Source organism: Melopsittacus undulatus, chromosome 2 (genome assembly GCF_012275295.1).
Source record: "Melopsittacus undulatus isolate bMelUnd1 chromosome 2, bMelUnd1.mat.Z, whole genome shotgun sequence".
NCBI lineage: Eukaryota > Metazoa > Chordata > Aves > Psittaciformes > Psittaculidae > Melopsittacus > Melopsittacus undulatus.
In genome coordinates this window covers 28,723,857-28,736,663 of record NC_047528.1, presented here as the reverse complement: position 1 = coordinate 28,736,663, position 12,807 = coordinate 28,723,857, and the positions used below count along the sequence as shown (strand labels likewise).

Genomic DNA, 12,807 nt, shown 5'->3' with positions numbered 1-12,807 from the left:
CATCTACACCTGAGTCTGAGGTGAGAACATGCTCCTGAGGTGGGGAACCCAGAGCAAGGCTGTCCTCAGGCATGATTACCTGGCCTTTCCAGGTCTACACTCAGTATCAAGCAAAAATGGCCCCTTGTACTTTGCAAACATGCATGAAACACACACAAAACACACGGCCATCCCACTCAAGAGAAATGCTGTTGTCTGCATTTTCCTCACTCTGGTTTACCTCTGTAGGATTCTCAAGTAAGGCAACATAAGGGAAGAACAGCCACCTTTTCAGTGCCACCCCTCTTGAATGGCAACAATGGGTCCTGTGCCCAGGAAGAGGAGCAACAGCATAGGGCTGATGCTCTGGTAACTCCCGCTTTCTGGGCAATAACCTGGGATGACATCTCTATTGTGTAACACTAGAGATGTTCTCCTCTGCCAGCACTGGGAAACACTGTAACCAGATGAAATCAGTCTTAGGATACTGCACCTTTCCCACCCTGTATTAAATACATAGGCTGGTGAGAAGAACAGGGTGCCCAGATCTGATCAGGAGCAGGATCTGAACATCAGTACAAAACCAAAACAGCCTGTTTGCACTGCAGAATGCTAAAAGAGCCGAAGTTTGTGGGTATATGAGCAAAGGAAGACAATGACAGCTACTGCACTGAATGGGGAAAGTCATACTGGGCCAGGCTGCAGGTCCAGTCAGCAGAGTCCCATCTTTGGCAGTGTCTTGGAGTGGCATGTTCAGAAATGACCTTGGAAATAATTCTTCCTACTTTCTGCCATCTGCAGTATAACAATGTGGAGAATACATCCTTAGCAAGCCCACAATTTGGGTTTTTTACATCTGTCTCTATTTCAGCTCTATGATACACTCTTCCCCATTAGCACATGCATTACTAAAAGCAAACACTACACATTTGGCTTTATAGAACATTTTATTTGGAGAGACTTCTCATGTCATTGAATATTGATTCTTTATTAAGGCAATTCTGAAGGGGCTGAAGGGGAGGGAGGAAGAAAGGAAGGGAACTGAGACTGCGTCAATGGGATTGCATTAAGGCCAAATTCCCTCCTTCTGCATTTCACCACAGTAAAATCCACATAAAGGCCAGAACAGTAAATTAATCATGCCAAAGAAGAGATTCAGTGCAAATATATCCCACTGACTATCCACAGACAGGGCTAGGTCCTTAACTGAGGCAAACTCACAGTGCCTTGTTAGCTGCAAAGCTATGCTGATTTAGCTCTGTTGAGGATCCCGGCCTAGGTTCAGGGAAGCATTTTAGTATATGTTTCATATGCAAGCACAGTTTTAAATGGCTCTCCTGAATCCAGGCCACAGCCCTTGGAGTGCAAGTCCGTGAAGTTATCAGGGTTTAATTTGTATTTACTACACAAGTATGTTGCTTTGTGTTCCTTTGGTTCGCTTCTTATCGTATTTCTCCTGAGTGTATCCCCTTAGTTTCTTTAACATGGCTTTCATTTCCATCATGCTTCCCAATATGCTTATATTTTAAGTGTATTATGACATAAAAACAAATTATCCATTGGAGAGCATTCCTTGCAAAGGTTCCAAAGTTTGGATGTTCTTGGAAGACCAGGTTATGATATATTTTTTTCAGTGAGTAGTAATGTACTCTGTGAGTAATGCCTCCGACAAGCAGAGGTGTAACTTGCAGGGAAAAGTACTGCTCTGTTCACATATCAGCAACACACTGCAGACCCCAGACACTTCTCTCTTTCCACAAGAATTTCCTAAGAGGATCCTACCATTCAAAAATTACAGTCACTAGTACTTGCATTGGCTTAGGGATGCCCTTTTGGTATCCCAGGTGCAAACTGAAGAAGAGTATGGCAGAAATGCTACCAAAAGCATGAAGACATTTTCAGGCAGAAGCAGTATATACATTTCATAATCCTAAAAGCTGTCTTTATCTCCGAAAACGAAGATCTCCAGGTGAATTCTGACAGAATACCCTGGTATCCATTAATAAAAGTATGAAAACTTATTCAGGAATATGAAATAGTTATATCTAGTGAAGTGGAAAATAAGACAAAAAAAAAAAGAAAGGTCAAGCACATATTAATGTTCAAAAGAAAACATTTCCTGGATACATGTGGATACACAACTTTAGTATGATCTGGAACCGTGTTAACACTCATGCCTTTAAAGCATGAGCACCTTGCATATTCCTTGATACGAAGAAGAGCATCCAGCAGTTTGAGGGAATCAAAAGGGTGAACACCAGGCATCAGTACAAGTATTTTGTGCTTTAAACTTTCTTCATGCCTTTTCCCATAAGGCAAGCAAACACTGTCATGACCATTTTGGGTTTTACTTCAACCAGGTCTTCTGGAAGGGCATAGACTCTTGCTCCTATTTTTCTTGCCATAGAGATAGCATACCTGCAATGCAGAGGTCAAACAAGCAAGCAAATTAGTGCAGTAGTATTGATTTTCCCTCTGTTTAGAAGTTTTTTACACGATTAATACCAGAATGAGTTGGGAACTTATTGATTCATCAAAAGTAAACTTTTCTATAGGAATGTATAAGCTTCAGAGAGGACTGAATTTCTAGTAAAAGGTTAAAACATATTCCCAGATCATATTCAGAACACTGATTATCTGCAGCATGGGAGCCTGCAGGTTGAGTTTTTGTATGAAACATTTAGTGTCCCATCCCCTGAAAGATTATTCTCACAACCAGCCATACTGGCCTTGCTCCCTTCAATCTCTGTGACTCAGTCTTTGCACATAAATATAAAATTACGAGGATGGAAAGCAGAAGACTGATGTTGGTGGAGACTGGAAATGTTGGTGCTGTTGGAAATCAACATTCAGGGACTTCTCTTCTGCCAGAATCTGTAAGCTGAGCTTCCCATCTCTCCGCTCAGAGTGCACTGTTGCACTGCTACTGGCTGTTCTATTTTTTTAACAAAAACCTAGAAAATCCAGGTTTTTCCTACTGCAGAGCACTTACATTGGTGAAATTCTTGCAAAAATGCAGAGAAAGAGGGCTGGGACAACAGGGGGGAGGGGAGAAGAGGAAAACATCAGCAGAGGGATGAAGAAATAAAGTATAGTTAGAAGCACATGTGGGATTGCAAGGAAAGACAGAGAACAGATGGTAGGAAATGGAAAGGAAAAATAACAAAGGTATTTATAAAAATGATGGCAGCTCTGACTGTAGTTGCCACATAGCAAAACAGAAACTAAACTGATGATGACTGGGAGGTGATTTGTGTAACTCTGAAAGGAAAGGGAGAAGTCCCCAGGATTGGTTCTCTGCTGGATTTGCACTCAGGAGAAAAAAAAAACCTCAATATCCACATTCATAAAATCAGTTTTTCAGGCATGAATCCTGTTTTCCCCCTTCTCTCTTAAATATGTCCTTGTTCCACCTGTATGTGACCAAAGAGGTATCCTGACCTCTAATCACTGGTTTCCATGGCTCACTATTGTTGGCATTGTTCCCTGATCTCTGAAGGAGTTTTAAATTTAATAAGAGAAAACAGGGGCTTGTGAAGCCAAGTGATTTTGATTCCTGCAAGGGAATTATAAAGCAGGAATTATATATAACATCACACACTTCATTTCCATTGATAGTCTTTTTTACTGCCTAACTCCTAGCCTTCATGCTTCTAACTCTGGAGGTATTAGCTGAGGTTGTGCCAGATGAGAATGATAGAGCAGTTTTCAAAGACAGAGCAGGCAACTCATGTAAGTGTCACTTGGCAGAAACATACTTAGCATTATTCAGTTTCTCCTCATCATTCAGGTCTTCTGTTTTCAAGAGGTCATATTTGATTGATCCTGGTTGAATGGCATCAATGAGATCCAGGACTGGCATGCTGGTGCTGATTTTGCTATCCTGCATAGATGAAAAATATGATTAGATGTAATAACAGAATGACAGATCTCCCACAAAGCCTGAGACTAGGATCAAGAACAATGGACAACTCAGTCAAATACCATTTAGATCTTCACAAAGGGCTACTTAGCATCATTTTTCATCTAAACCAGACTAAGAACCATTTAAAGGATTTATGTGGTTGGTTTGTTTGTTTGTTTTTTCCCAATGGATAAGACATCATAGAATCATTTAGGCTCGAAAAGACCTTTAACAGCAAGTCAACCATTAACCTAACATGGCCAAGCCCACCACTAAACCACGTCACTAAGTGCCACATCTACACACCTTTTCAGCACCTCCAGGGATGATGACTACACCACTTCTCTGTGCAGCCTGTTCCAATGCTTGACAATCCTTTCAGTGAAGAAATTTTTCCTAACATCTAATCTACACCTCCCCTGGTGCAACTTGAGGCCATTTCCTCTTGTCCTGTCACTTGTTGGGACAAGAGAGACCAACACCGATCTTGCTGCCTAGTTCTCCAGGAAGATGCTGTGGGAAATGGTGTCAAAGACTTTAATAACATCTAGGTAGACAACATCCACAGCCTTTCCCTCTTCAATGAGGCAGGTCACCTTGTCATAGAATGCAATGTCATTAAAGCAAAAGATGGAGTGCTGGGCTAATGAACTTGTTTTCTATGGGGAGATGATGCTGATACACATCTACTGATGGGAGGTGCAAGGGGACCAGCTGTGTGTCTCCTGAGCTCATTATGTGAAGTGTGATAGATCTGTCCTTGCCTCATCCAAACTGCTGATTTACATCCACTGAGTGCTCCCCACCTTGGAAAGTGTTGTAGATGTGTTAGAAAATTAAAAGCTCTCTGGAATTGGTCTGTCCCTTTGTTTACATGGTATCTTGCAAAATAGGGTTTGGTATCCCCGAATGGTCTACTGGATTATAAATGCATTGTTATTGCTCTTTGTAATACTGTCATTTGTAATTGCTGTTGTTTAATAATAAACAGCACAGCAATGCTTGCTTAGTTCCAGGTGTCATTCCTGGCCCTGTACTTTGATTTCCAATGTCAGACTGGCATTCAAGGTGTTTCTTGTCGTGTTCATATCACGTTTCTGTTAACTTTACATCATAAAGCCCCTTGAATAAAATCCGCATATCTGAACATGCTTTTAAAAGAGAATTTAAAAAAAGACCAAACTATGTAGCTAACTATAGAAAAAAAATGTAGTATGTGCATGTATATGCATGTATACATCTATACACAGGCAACATATGTAACAAAACAGACACACTGGGTAAGAGATTCCTAAGCAGAGACTTCTAACAAAAAAGTATACCTTGAAACTGGAGATGGTTGAATTCTTCCCAGCTGCAGTCAGTGTTTCATTGACCCAGCTGACAATGATTTCATCATTGACCTTCTCTCCACCACCAATGTCTTCAAGGATATTCAGGGTGTACCTTAAGAGGGAAGCCAGGATATCTGCATTTGCTCAAAGTCTATCATAACCTCAGAACCATCCTGTACATGTGCAGCTTGATAGACATCACCCCAACAGTCCTCTTAAAACTGATATTGCCCTGCTTCCCACCCTTCAGAGCATATATGAGTTACACTGTAACATGATAGTTGATCTAATGGGTCTAATTAATCCTCAATTCCCTTATCACTGTTTTGGGTGTGTCAGAAGTTTTTGATTTTCAGAATTGTAAAAGGTCCCTTTGAATGGATGCTGGTGTACATAACTCATTCTCATAGTGCTTAAAAAAAAGATCACTGGCTTTAAGGCCAGAAGGGAATCGTTATGCTTATCTAAGACTGACCTTCCACATAAACACAAGCCTGGAATATTTTGCTTATATGTCAGCATACACCTTGGAAATGCATCCAAAATTGATGGCAAGTAATTGCATCCCTAGATTAATTAACTGCCTGATAAACCTGTACCTTGCTTTATAGACTGAATTTAGTCTGTGTTCAGTTCTTAAACACTGGGTCTCTTTACAAAAAGTTATGGAGCTCTTAAACATGCACACAAACACACACATACATAGAGAATTACATTAAAGTGGGGACAGCTACTTCATTGCATTCGCTTCAGGCAGCAGATTACAAACCTTCTTCATCAATTCCTTGTTTCCAGTACATTCTTCCCATTCTCTGATACAGAGACCATCAACTTATTTTTTTCTCTTTCATGCAATGAACATTTATTCATGCTATACAGACAGTGACAATAATAATATTCTACATAAGTTGCCTGTAATGGTCTTCCTCACAGGATGATGTGCTTCCTGATTGCATCCCTAACTAGGAGCGAGCAAAAGGATACTCTGTCTTTGCATATAAGCGCAAATAGAGCAGTTAGAAAGCTTGTCGAGCCTTCTCAGTGATAGCAGCAGGAGACTGTCACAATTCATACTGAGTATACAGTTTGCAGTTTGTGTCTGGCTGCCATACCTTCTCATCAACTGCCAGATTAAGGCCAGTGTGAGCGTACGGTTTCCTTCATTCAGATCTTGCCCAGCGATGCCAACAAGGGAAAATTTGGCTTGATTCTTTCCCAGTTCCACTGCATAGTTGCAATTTTCAAGCTGTAAATGACAGGGTCAATTAGTGCAGCTCAAAAATACAGAAAAAAAAAGAAGACAAGGCACTGTTACTTTAAGTTATTTTGGTTGTTTAGTCCTGATCCTCCTGGGCAAAAAGGAGCTTTGAGGCTCTGTGATAATACGGCTGTTTGACTACCAGTAGCTGGTTCCAAAACACCATGGTGAACAGCTAACATAGAAGAAAATGCTATACTTCACCATCAGGACCTGAAAAACTGATTTCCCTGGATAATACGAATGTGTGGCTGATGGGTACATCCAACATCACAGCATTGCACTGAGACAAAGGATTAGTGTCCTAGTCAATACTGTGGTCAGTTAATCACTCTGGCTTAACTGGATGGAATTACTCATCCAGATAGCTGAGAGAAAGCTTTGTATTTAGCATCAACTCTGTGATCAGTTCTTGAGGCATCTGGTCAAGAATGCTTATCATAACTGTCTTCATTTGACGTGGAGGGCAGTGATCCAGACAGCTGCAATTAAGCTGGTGCCATATGACTTACAGTGAAGATGCATTATAATTGGTGACTAAGACAGCAGCAGAAGTGGCCTGCAAATACAGTTCTTAAATATTGACACCAAAGGTGTCGAGTCTTTTTTCTTTACAAATATTATTCACCTGTCAAAAAAGCCAGTGAGCCAAAGGTACGTTTCTTTTTCAGGATGAACAATTATTCAATAACTAGACAAAAAAATCATTTAATGTGCTGTACTAGGGACTTGAGAGCAGTGTGAGTGCCCATATTGCTGTTTGAAATGATATAGACATCCTTTGAGGATAGAGCATCGCTACTGGAGATATTTCAGCTTTTTTTACCTTCTTCATGTTGCCACCCAGTTTAGGATATGGTGGTTTGTTCACTCTGTTCCAGTCTACTGGCACTTTGATCTTTTCATAGAGCTGGAAGATGACCAAAGCATCTGACAGGTCACTGAAAACAATAGAAAAGATATATCGTTGTTCAAAGATCAGAGGAAAGGAACCCAACTAAACTATTCGTGGAGGTAAAGATAGTTTTCTAGTAAAAAAAAAAAAGGCAAAACAAACTAAAAAAGAGCATATATTCTTAATATTCTTATAGGGTCCAAAAGTTTTTGTTTTTTAAGCAATTTAGTGGCCAAATTTATTATCTGAAGAAAGTGTAATACCTCTTCTTACCTATATAAATGATTTACATGTGGATTAACACCCAGAGAGTTCATCCAGTTCCTGAATGTCCTCTCTTCCCTTGTCTCACCTAAAACAACAGATACATCGATCAACAGGCCTGCAAAACACAACACTCCAGTAAAATAAGTGTCCTGTGATGAAACCATAACTCAGAATTTACAGTGCACTGAACCATAAACAGAAGGAGACACTGGTTGACACGTGAAATAAGAGAGCATGGTGCAGCACATAATATTTCTTCATGCCCTATATATTATGGCGTTTAGGCAGATTGGCCTTGAAATACCTTTAAGAAATAAAGAACAGCCTGTGCCCTAGCATGAACAGCTTCACTATGAGGCTGAAAAAGAAGGACCTGAAACTCAGCAAATGATCCATACAGCAGTGGTCCTGACCCCAACCCAGAGCAAGTAGGCAGCAGGTTTATGCAAGATCTGAGTTTTAAATTATACTCTCAATTAAGGGAATACCAAATCAACCCTAATTTCAACTAACCAGCACACTCAGTAGCCTGCACTGGTTCAGATATCCCACAGACAATTTTGTCTTCTAACATGCGCTATCCACAGAACAGACCTCCAAAATACAAGAAGCCACATGCAGGAGAAGAGCAGCCTCCCTTTCTCCAGGCTGCCTCTGATAATGGTGCAGTGATTATATTTGAAGGACACGAGGTTAGGTTAACATATCATCAACTCAGAGCTGGGAATACTGTGGCACTGGTGTCCAGAAACATCCTTTATTTGCATTCTCCTCACCTTCAATAGAGCTCCAGTCGATGTCCTGGTTCTCTGGCTTATGCAGGGCAGGGTATTTGTTAAACAAGTTGGCGATGAAAGCCAAGTTTAGCTTTGGGTTCCCCCGCACAACATCGGTGGCGGTGACGAACTGCCGGCAGCCCAGCCGCTCTGCCTGCTGCAGCATGCACTCTGCTCGCTGGACATCATCCTTCTCCTGCTCCAGGAGAAAACGGGATCATCAGCCTCACCCCATCACTTTGCACTGCACGCGAGAGCTTCCTGGAGCTCACATGGAGCTATACATGAGGCTGCTAAAGCAGGTCCTTGCTGGATTTATAACTATTTCCTTTCCCACTTTTACAAACATCAGGTCTGTGTTTTCAAATGGGCTTTACCTACAATCCAGCCATCTCACCCTAACGCTTTTACAGTTATATTCCATGTAAAGGCAGATGGTTTGATGAAATTTACAAAGAAATAGATTTAAATATACTTGTCACATGTTAGTAGTTTATCAGTGTCAATAAATGGTTGTTTCAGTTTCAGCAATAATATCCAATGAAAACATACCATTTAATTCATTGAAAGGGTTGATTTCTGAAATACAAGATCAGGTTGCAATGCTCAAAAGATTATCCTTGTTCTGGCATCCCAGTGCAACTCTGTGTTGGCCAGCAATGCAAGTGCAAGACAGAAAATATTGGCATTTACTCTAAACTTATCTCATTTTACCCTTAATCCTGACATGTCAATAGTAATAGCCGGAATGCCTTCTTCATCTCCCTTGGGGGCAACCTGGTTCAGCAGATGGTAATAAGCTCTTGAGTCCTGTGACAGACAGAGAAATTAAAGGGAGGAAAAATTACATCTAAGGCTCAGGTACTGCATGCCAATGCTCCTCTGAACAATGTGCCTGCATGCTTCATTTTTATTGCATCAATCTTTGGGTTACATAATTAAATTAATTGAACTGGAAGCATTTAGCATTTCTTACTTTATGCTGTATTTGCCAGATCTATTTCTTCCCCAAGCCAATATATATATATGCTGTGGAACGCTCAGCGCCTGAGACAAAATGCTGTGTGTTGCACTTACTTACAAAAAGGACAGCAACAACAAAAAGGTATTGGAATTGGCTTAATCTCAACATTAAATTAGAGATAAGAAAATGCATACCTTTATAATGTTGTAGAAGTCAGGCTGCTGAGCATTTAATAAAAGAAAATGCAGAAGGAGAAAGCAGATATTTAAAGTGGATTTCAAAGCAATGCTGGAACAGTTATGGAAGAGAAAGCATAGTTTTCAAGAACAAAAGTTAAAACCAACAACAGTATCAGCATTTTTCAGGCAAAAGGGCAGGAAAAAGACAAGGATTTAACATATTGTAGCTAATCTTTTGTGAAGGTAATGTTACTTCCATGTGTGGAAAATAATAATCTCACTTCAATAATTCAAACAACTGTAAATAAAGCTACACATTAGTATGTAGGGACTTGACTAACTAACTCAACTAATACTCTTCAAAATATAGCTTTTCCCATGCTATGGTGGGAGCAGGGAGGTCGGGTCACAGCTGCTGAGGTTGGTGTGCTGGCCATCTCCTGACTTCCCTGGAAGCTCAGACACCCTCCGCTACACACTAGGATGCTCACTGGGCCTCACACTGTAGCTTTAGCATCTGAAACTCACCAGCATGTGCCACTGAGGTTCAGATATATTTGCCTAGGAAGAATAAAGATTCTACAAAAAAAGCTCTGCTGAAATGTGCACTCACAAGTACACGGCGTATGCTGCATGGACTAGAGACCCATCCTTGCAAGTGCCTTCCTGTCTACCTATATTATTTTGAATAGTCCCACTGAATTAAAATGTGGAGGTAAGTGTGTGTAGGGATATAGCAAAGGTTGGGACACAGGAGCACGTGACTCAGATGCTGTACTGATGGAAAGATCAAGTGGAGTAACTGGAAGATCTCCATCCTCTTCTTCAACACCTAGTTACATATCTGGGTAAGGTCTAGCTTTTACAAACTAAAGCCAGGTCAAGAGGCATTTAAGGACTTTTGGGAAGGAAAGCAATAGAGGCAGGGAACTGAAAATACAGTGGTAGAGTCCATACGCTGTGCTCAGAACCAGCAGCCATTTCTTTCCTATGTATGAGGTGTGCTGGGGCTTTGAGGTCAGGAGGAGGAGGAATACTACTAAGCCTGGCCCCATATATTTGGCAGAGCACTCTCAGCTGCTTGGATTGGTTCAGTGAACAATACCTGTTTGGAGAAGAGGGATTTGGATGTGAAGCTGCTGGTTTGCTATTGTTGGTCAGTGTTTCTCATACCTTGATGTCTGAGCTGAAGTTGCTGACTTTGTTGCATCCTGCATTCTCCAGGTGATAGTTTGCCCATCTCAGCAGCAGTTCTTCTGGAGATAACTTCATCAGATCCTCCAGGCTCTCTCCTTCTCGCAGAAGAGCAATCAAGGCTTAAGCAGGGAAGAAAGAGAAAAATAATGATGTTGTGAATACTTATAGAGGAGAATGTATATCTATTTTCTCTCAAATTTTGCTACCCCAGTTTCTAAAAGAGAGGGACCAAATGTTGCCAAAATTCAAGCTAAGTTAGCATGACAGAGGACATGAAGAGGAAAAGGGTTTCAACAGTAATATGGGGACAAGGCTGTTAGTTGTGGATCTAGTAGTGGATCAAATAGAAATGCAAACCAAATTCAGGGTGCTTTGAGAACTACCCTATTTCCTTGCCTCAGATCTTATTTAAAAGACAATCATAGAATTGTAGAATAGCTTGGGTTGGAAAGGACCTTTAAACGTCATCTAGTCCAACCCCCTGTAATGAACAGGGACATCTTCAGCTAGATCAGGTTGCTCAGAGCCCTGTCCAACCTGACCTTGAGATGGCACATCCACCACCTCTCTTTGAAACCTGTTCCAGTATTTCAGCACCCTCAGTGCAAAAAATTTCTTCCTTATACCTAATCTAAACCTACCCTCTTTTATTTTAAAACCATTGCCCTTGTCCTATCACAACAGGCTGTGCTAAAATGTTTATCCCCATCTTTCTCATAAGTCCCCTTTAAGTACTTCAGGCTGCTGAAGTCTCCCTGAAGCCTTCTCTTCTCTACTCACTGAAGAACCCCAACTCTCAGTCTTTTCTCATGGAGAGGTGTTTCACGCTTCTGAACATTTCTGTTGCCCTTTTCTGGACCCACTGCAACAGTTCCATATATTTTCTGTGCTGAGGGTTCCAGAGCTGGATACAGTGATATTGAGCATAGGGGCAAGATGGGAATGAAGAAACGAACACAGAGTTTTTGCAGCTTAGATGAAATCTCAGTAGTGTTTACACTGAAACTGGATCCTCACAGTTATTCTGAAGAACTTGCACATAACTTCATGAGCTCATGGGCCAGTAGGGTTAACTCATCTGTCAATTGGAGAAGATATCCTATTTATATGAAGTATTAGCATAGTAGTTATGTTCATAAGAGGAGAAAGAGGCAGGAGGGAAGGATCAACCCTCGTAAATGCAGGATTACTTGAAAGAAATATGGACTTGGTACATAAAAGAAACTATATCTAGAGTTCTGCAGATAATTTGATATAGGGTACTATGGGGTTAAACTGAACCAGAATGGGATAATAAAAGGATTTGGAAGTGGACGGTGTATTTTATGAAGAGAGAAACATTAATACTGAAGTAGGATGAGGAAGGATTCTTGTGGAGGTGGATCATAGATTGATTTTTGGATTAATGTTTTCATCTCTTTTGCATCAATTACCTTGGCACATATGCCAGCAACATGCTAAAAATTTGATGATGATATTCACTAGGTGGCATAGTCAATACAGAGGATGATCAGGAAATCAGACAGAAAGAACTAGGTGGCAGTAATAAAAAATGGAATGTAGTTTAATAGTGCTGTGTTCACAGACATTCACTAGGGAATTAAAATAAATAACTGCTATTAGGTAAAAGCTTATATGAACAGAGGATGAGAACAACTTGAGTGTATTAAATGTCTTCTGAACTACTCTGAGCCAGCATGTGGTACGGCAAGGGGAAACCCAAACATGGTATTAGTGCATGCTACGTATTTCCCATAGAGGTTGGAATGTATTACTGCCTTGACACCATGTGCTTACAAGAGCTCATTGGAAATACAGTGTCCCATAGTCAAGGGTTATCAGGGCAAGACAGAACCTGAAAAGAAATCAAGACTACCTTGGCTTGTCTATCCTGACAAACTTAAATCTGAGATGAGAAGTGAAGGAGAAAATACCATAAATGGAAAAATAGCTTTCAAGCAGGGTATGGATAACTATAAAGGAATGGGAACTGGTGGCTCTGGCTATGGAAGGGATAGAAATGTGCAAGGGGTGAAGCAATGAAGGTTACATCT

At 40.7% G+C, this 12,807-nt stretch overlaps 1 protein-coding gene across 1 annotated transcript in view; it reads right to left on the bottom strand.

The window, feature by feature from the left end:
- Positions 1-911: 911 nt before the first annotated feature.
- Positions 912-12,807, bottom strand: part of LCP1 (lymphocyte cytosolic protein 1) — a 29,504-nt gene continuing 17,608 nt past the window's right edge. Inside the window, exons 8-16 of the mRNA XM_005147674.4 lie at positions 10,730-10,872; positions 9,128-9,223; positions 8,414-8,609; positions 7,644-7,722; positions 7,302-7,416; positions 6,330-6,463; positions 5,206-5,329; positions 3,738-3,862; positions 912-2,397 (exon numbers count right to left, since the gene is read on the bottom strand). Of these exons, the coding sequence (XP_005147731.1) occupies positions 2,265-2,397; positions 3,738-3,862; positions 5,206-5,329; positions 6,330-6,463; positions 7,302-7,416; positions 7,644-7,722; positions 8,414-8,609; positions 9,128-9,223; positions 10,730-10,872 (1,145 nt within the window). The 3' untranslated portion in view covers positions 912-2,264. The remainder of the gene's footprint in view (positions 2,398-3,737; positions 3,863-5,205; positions 5,330-6,329; positions 6,464-7,301; positions 7,417-7,643; positions 7,723-8,413; positions 8,610-9,127; positions 9,224-10,729; positions 10,873-12,807) is intronic.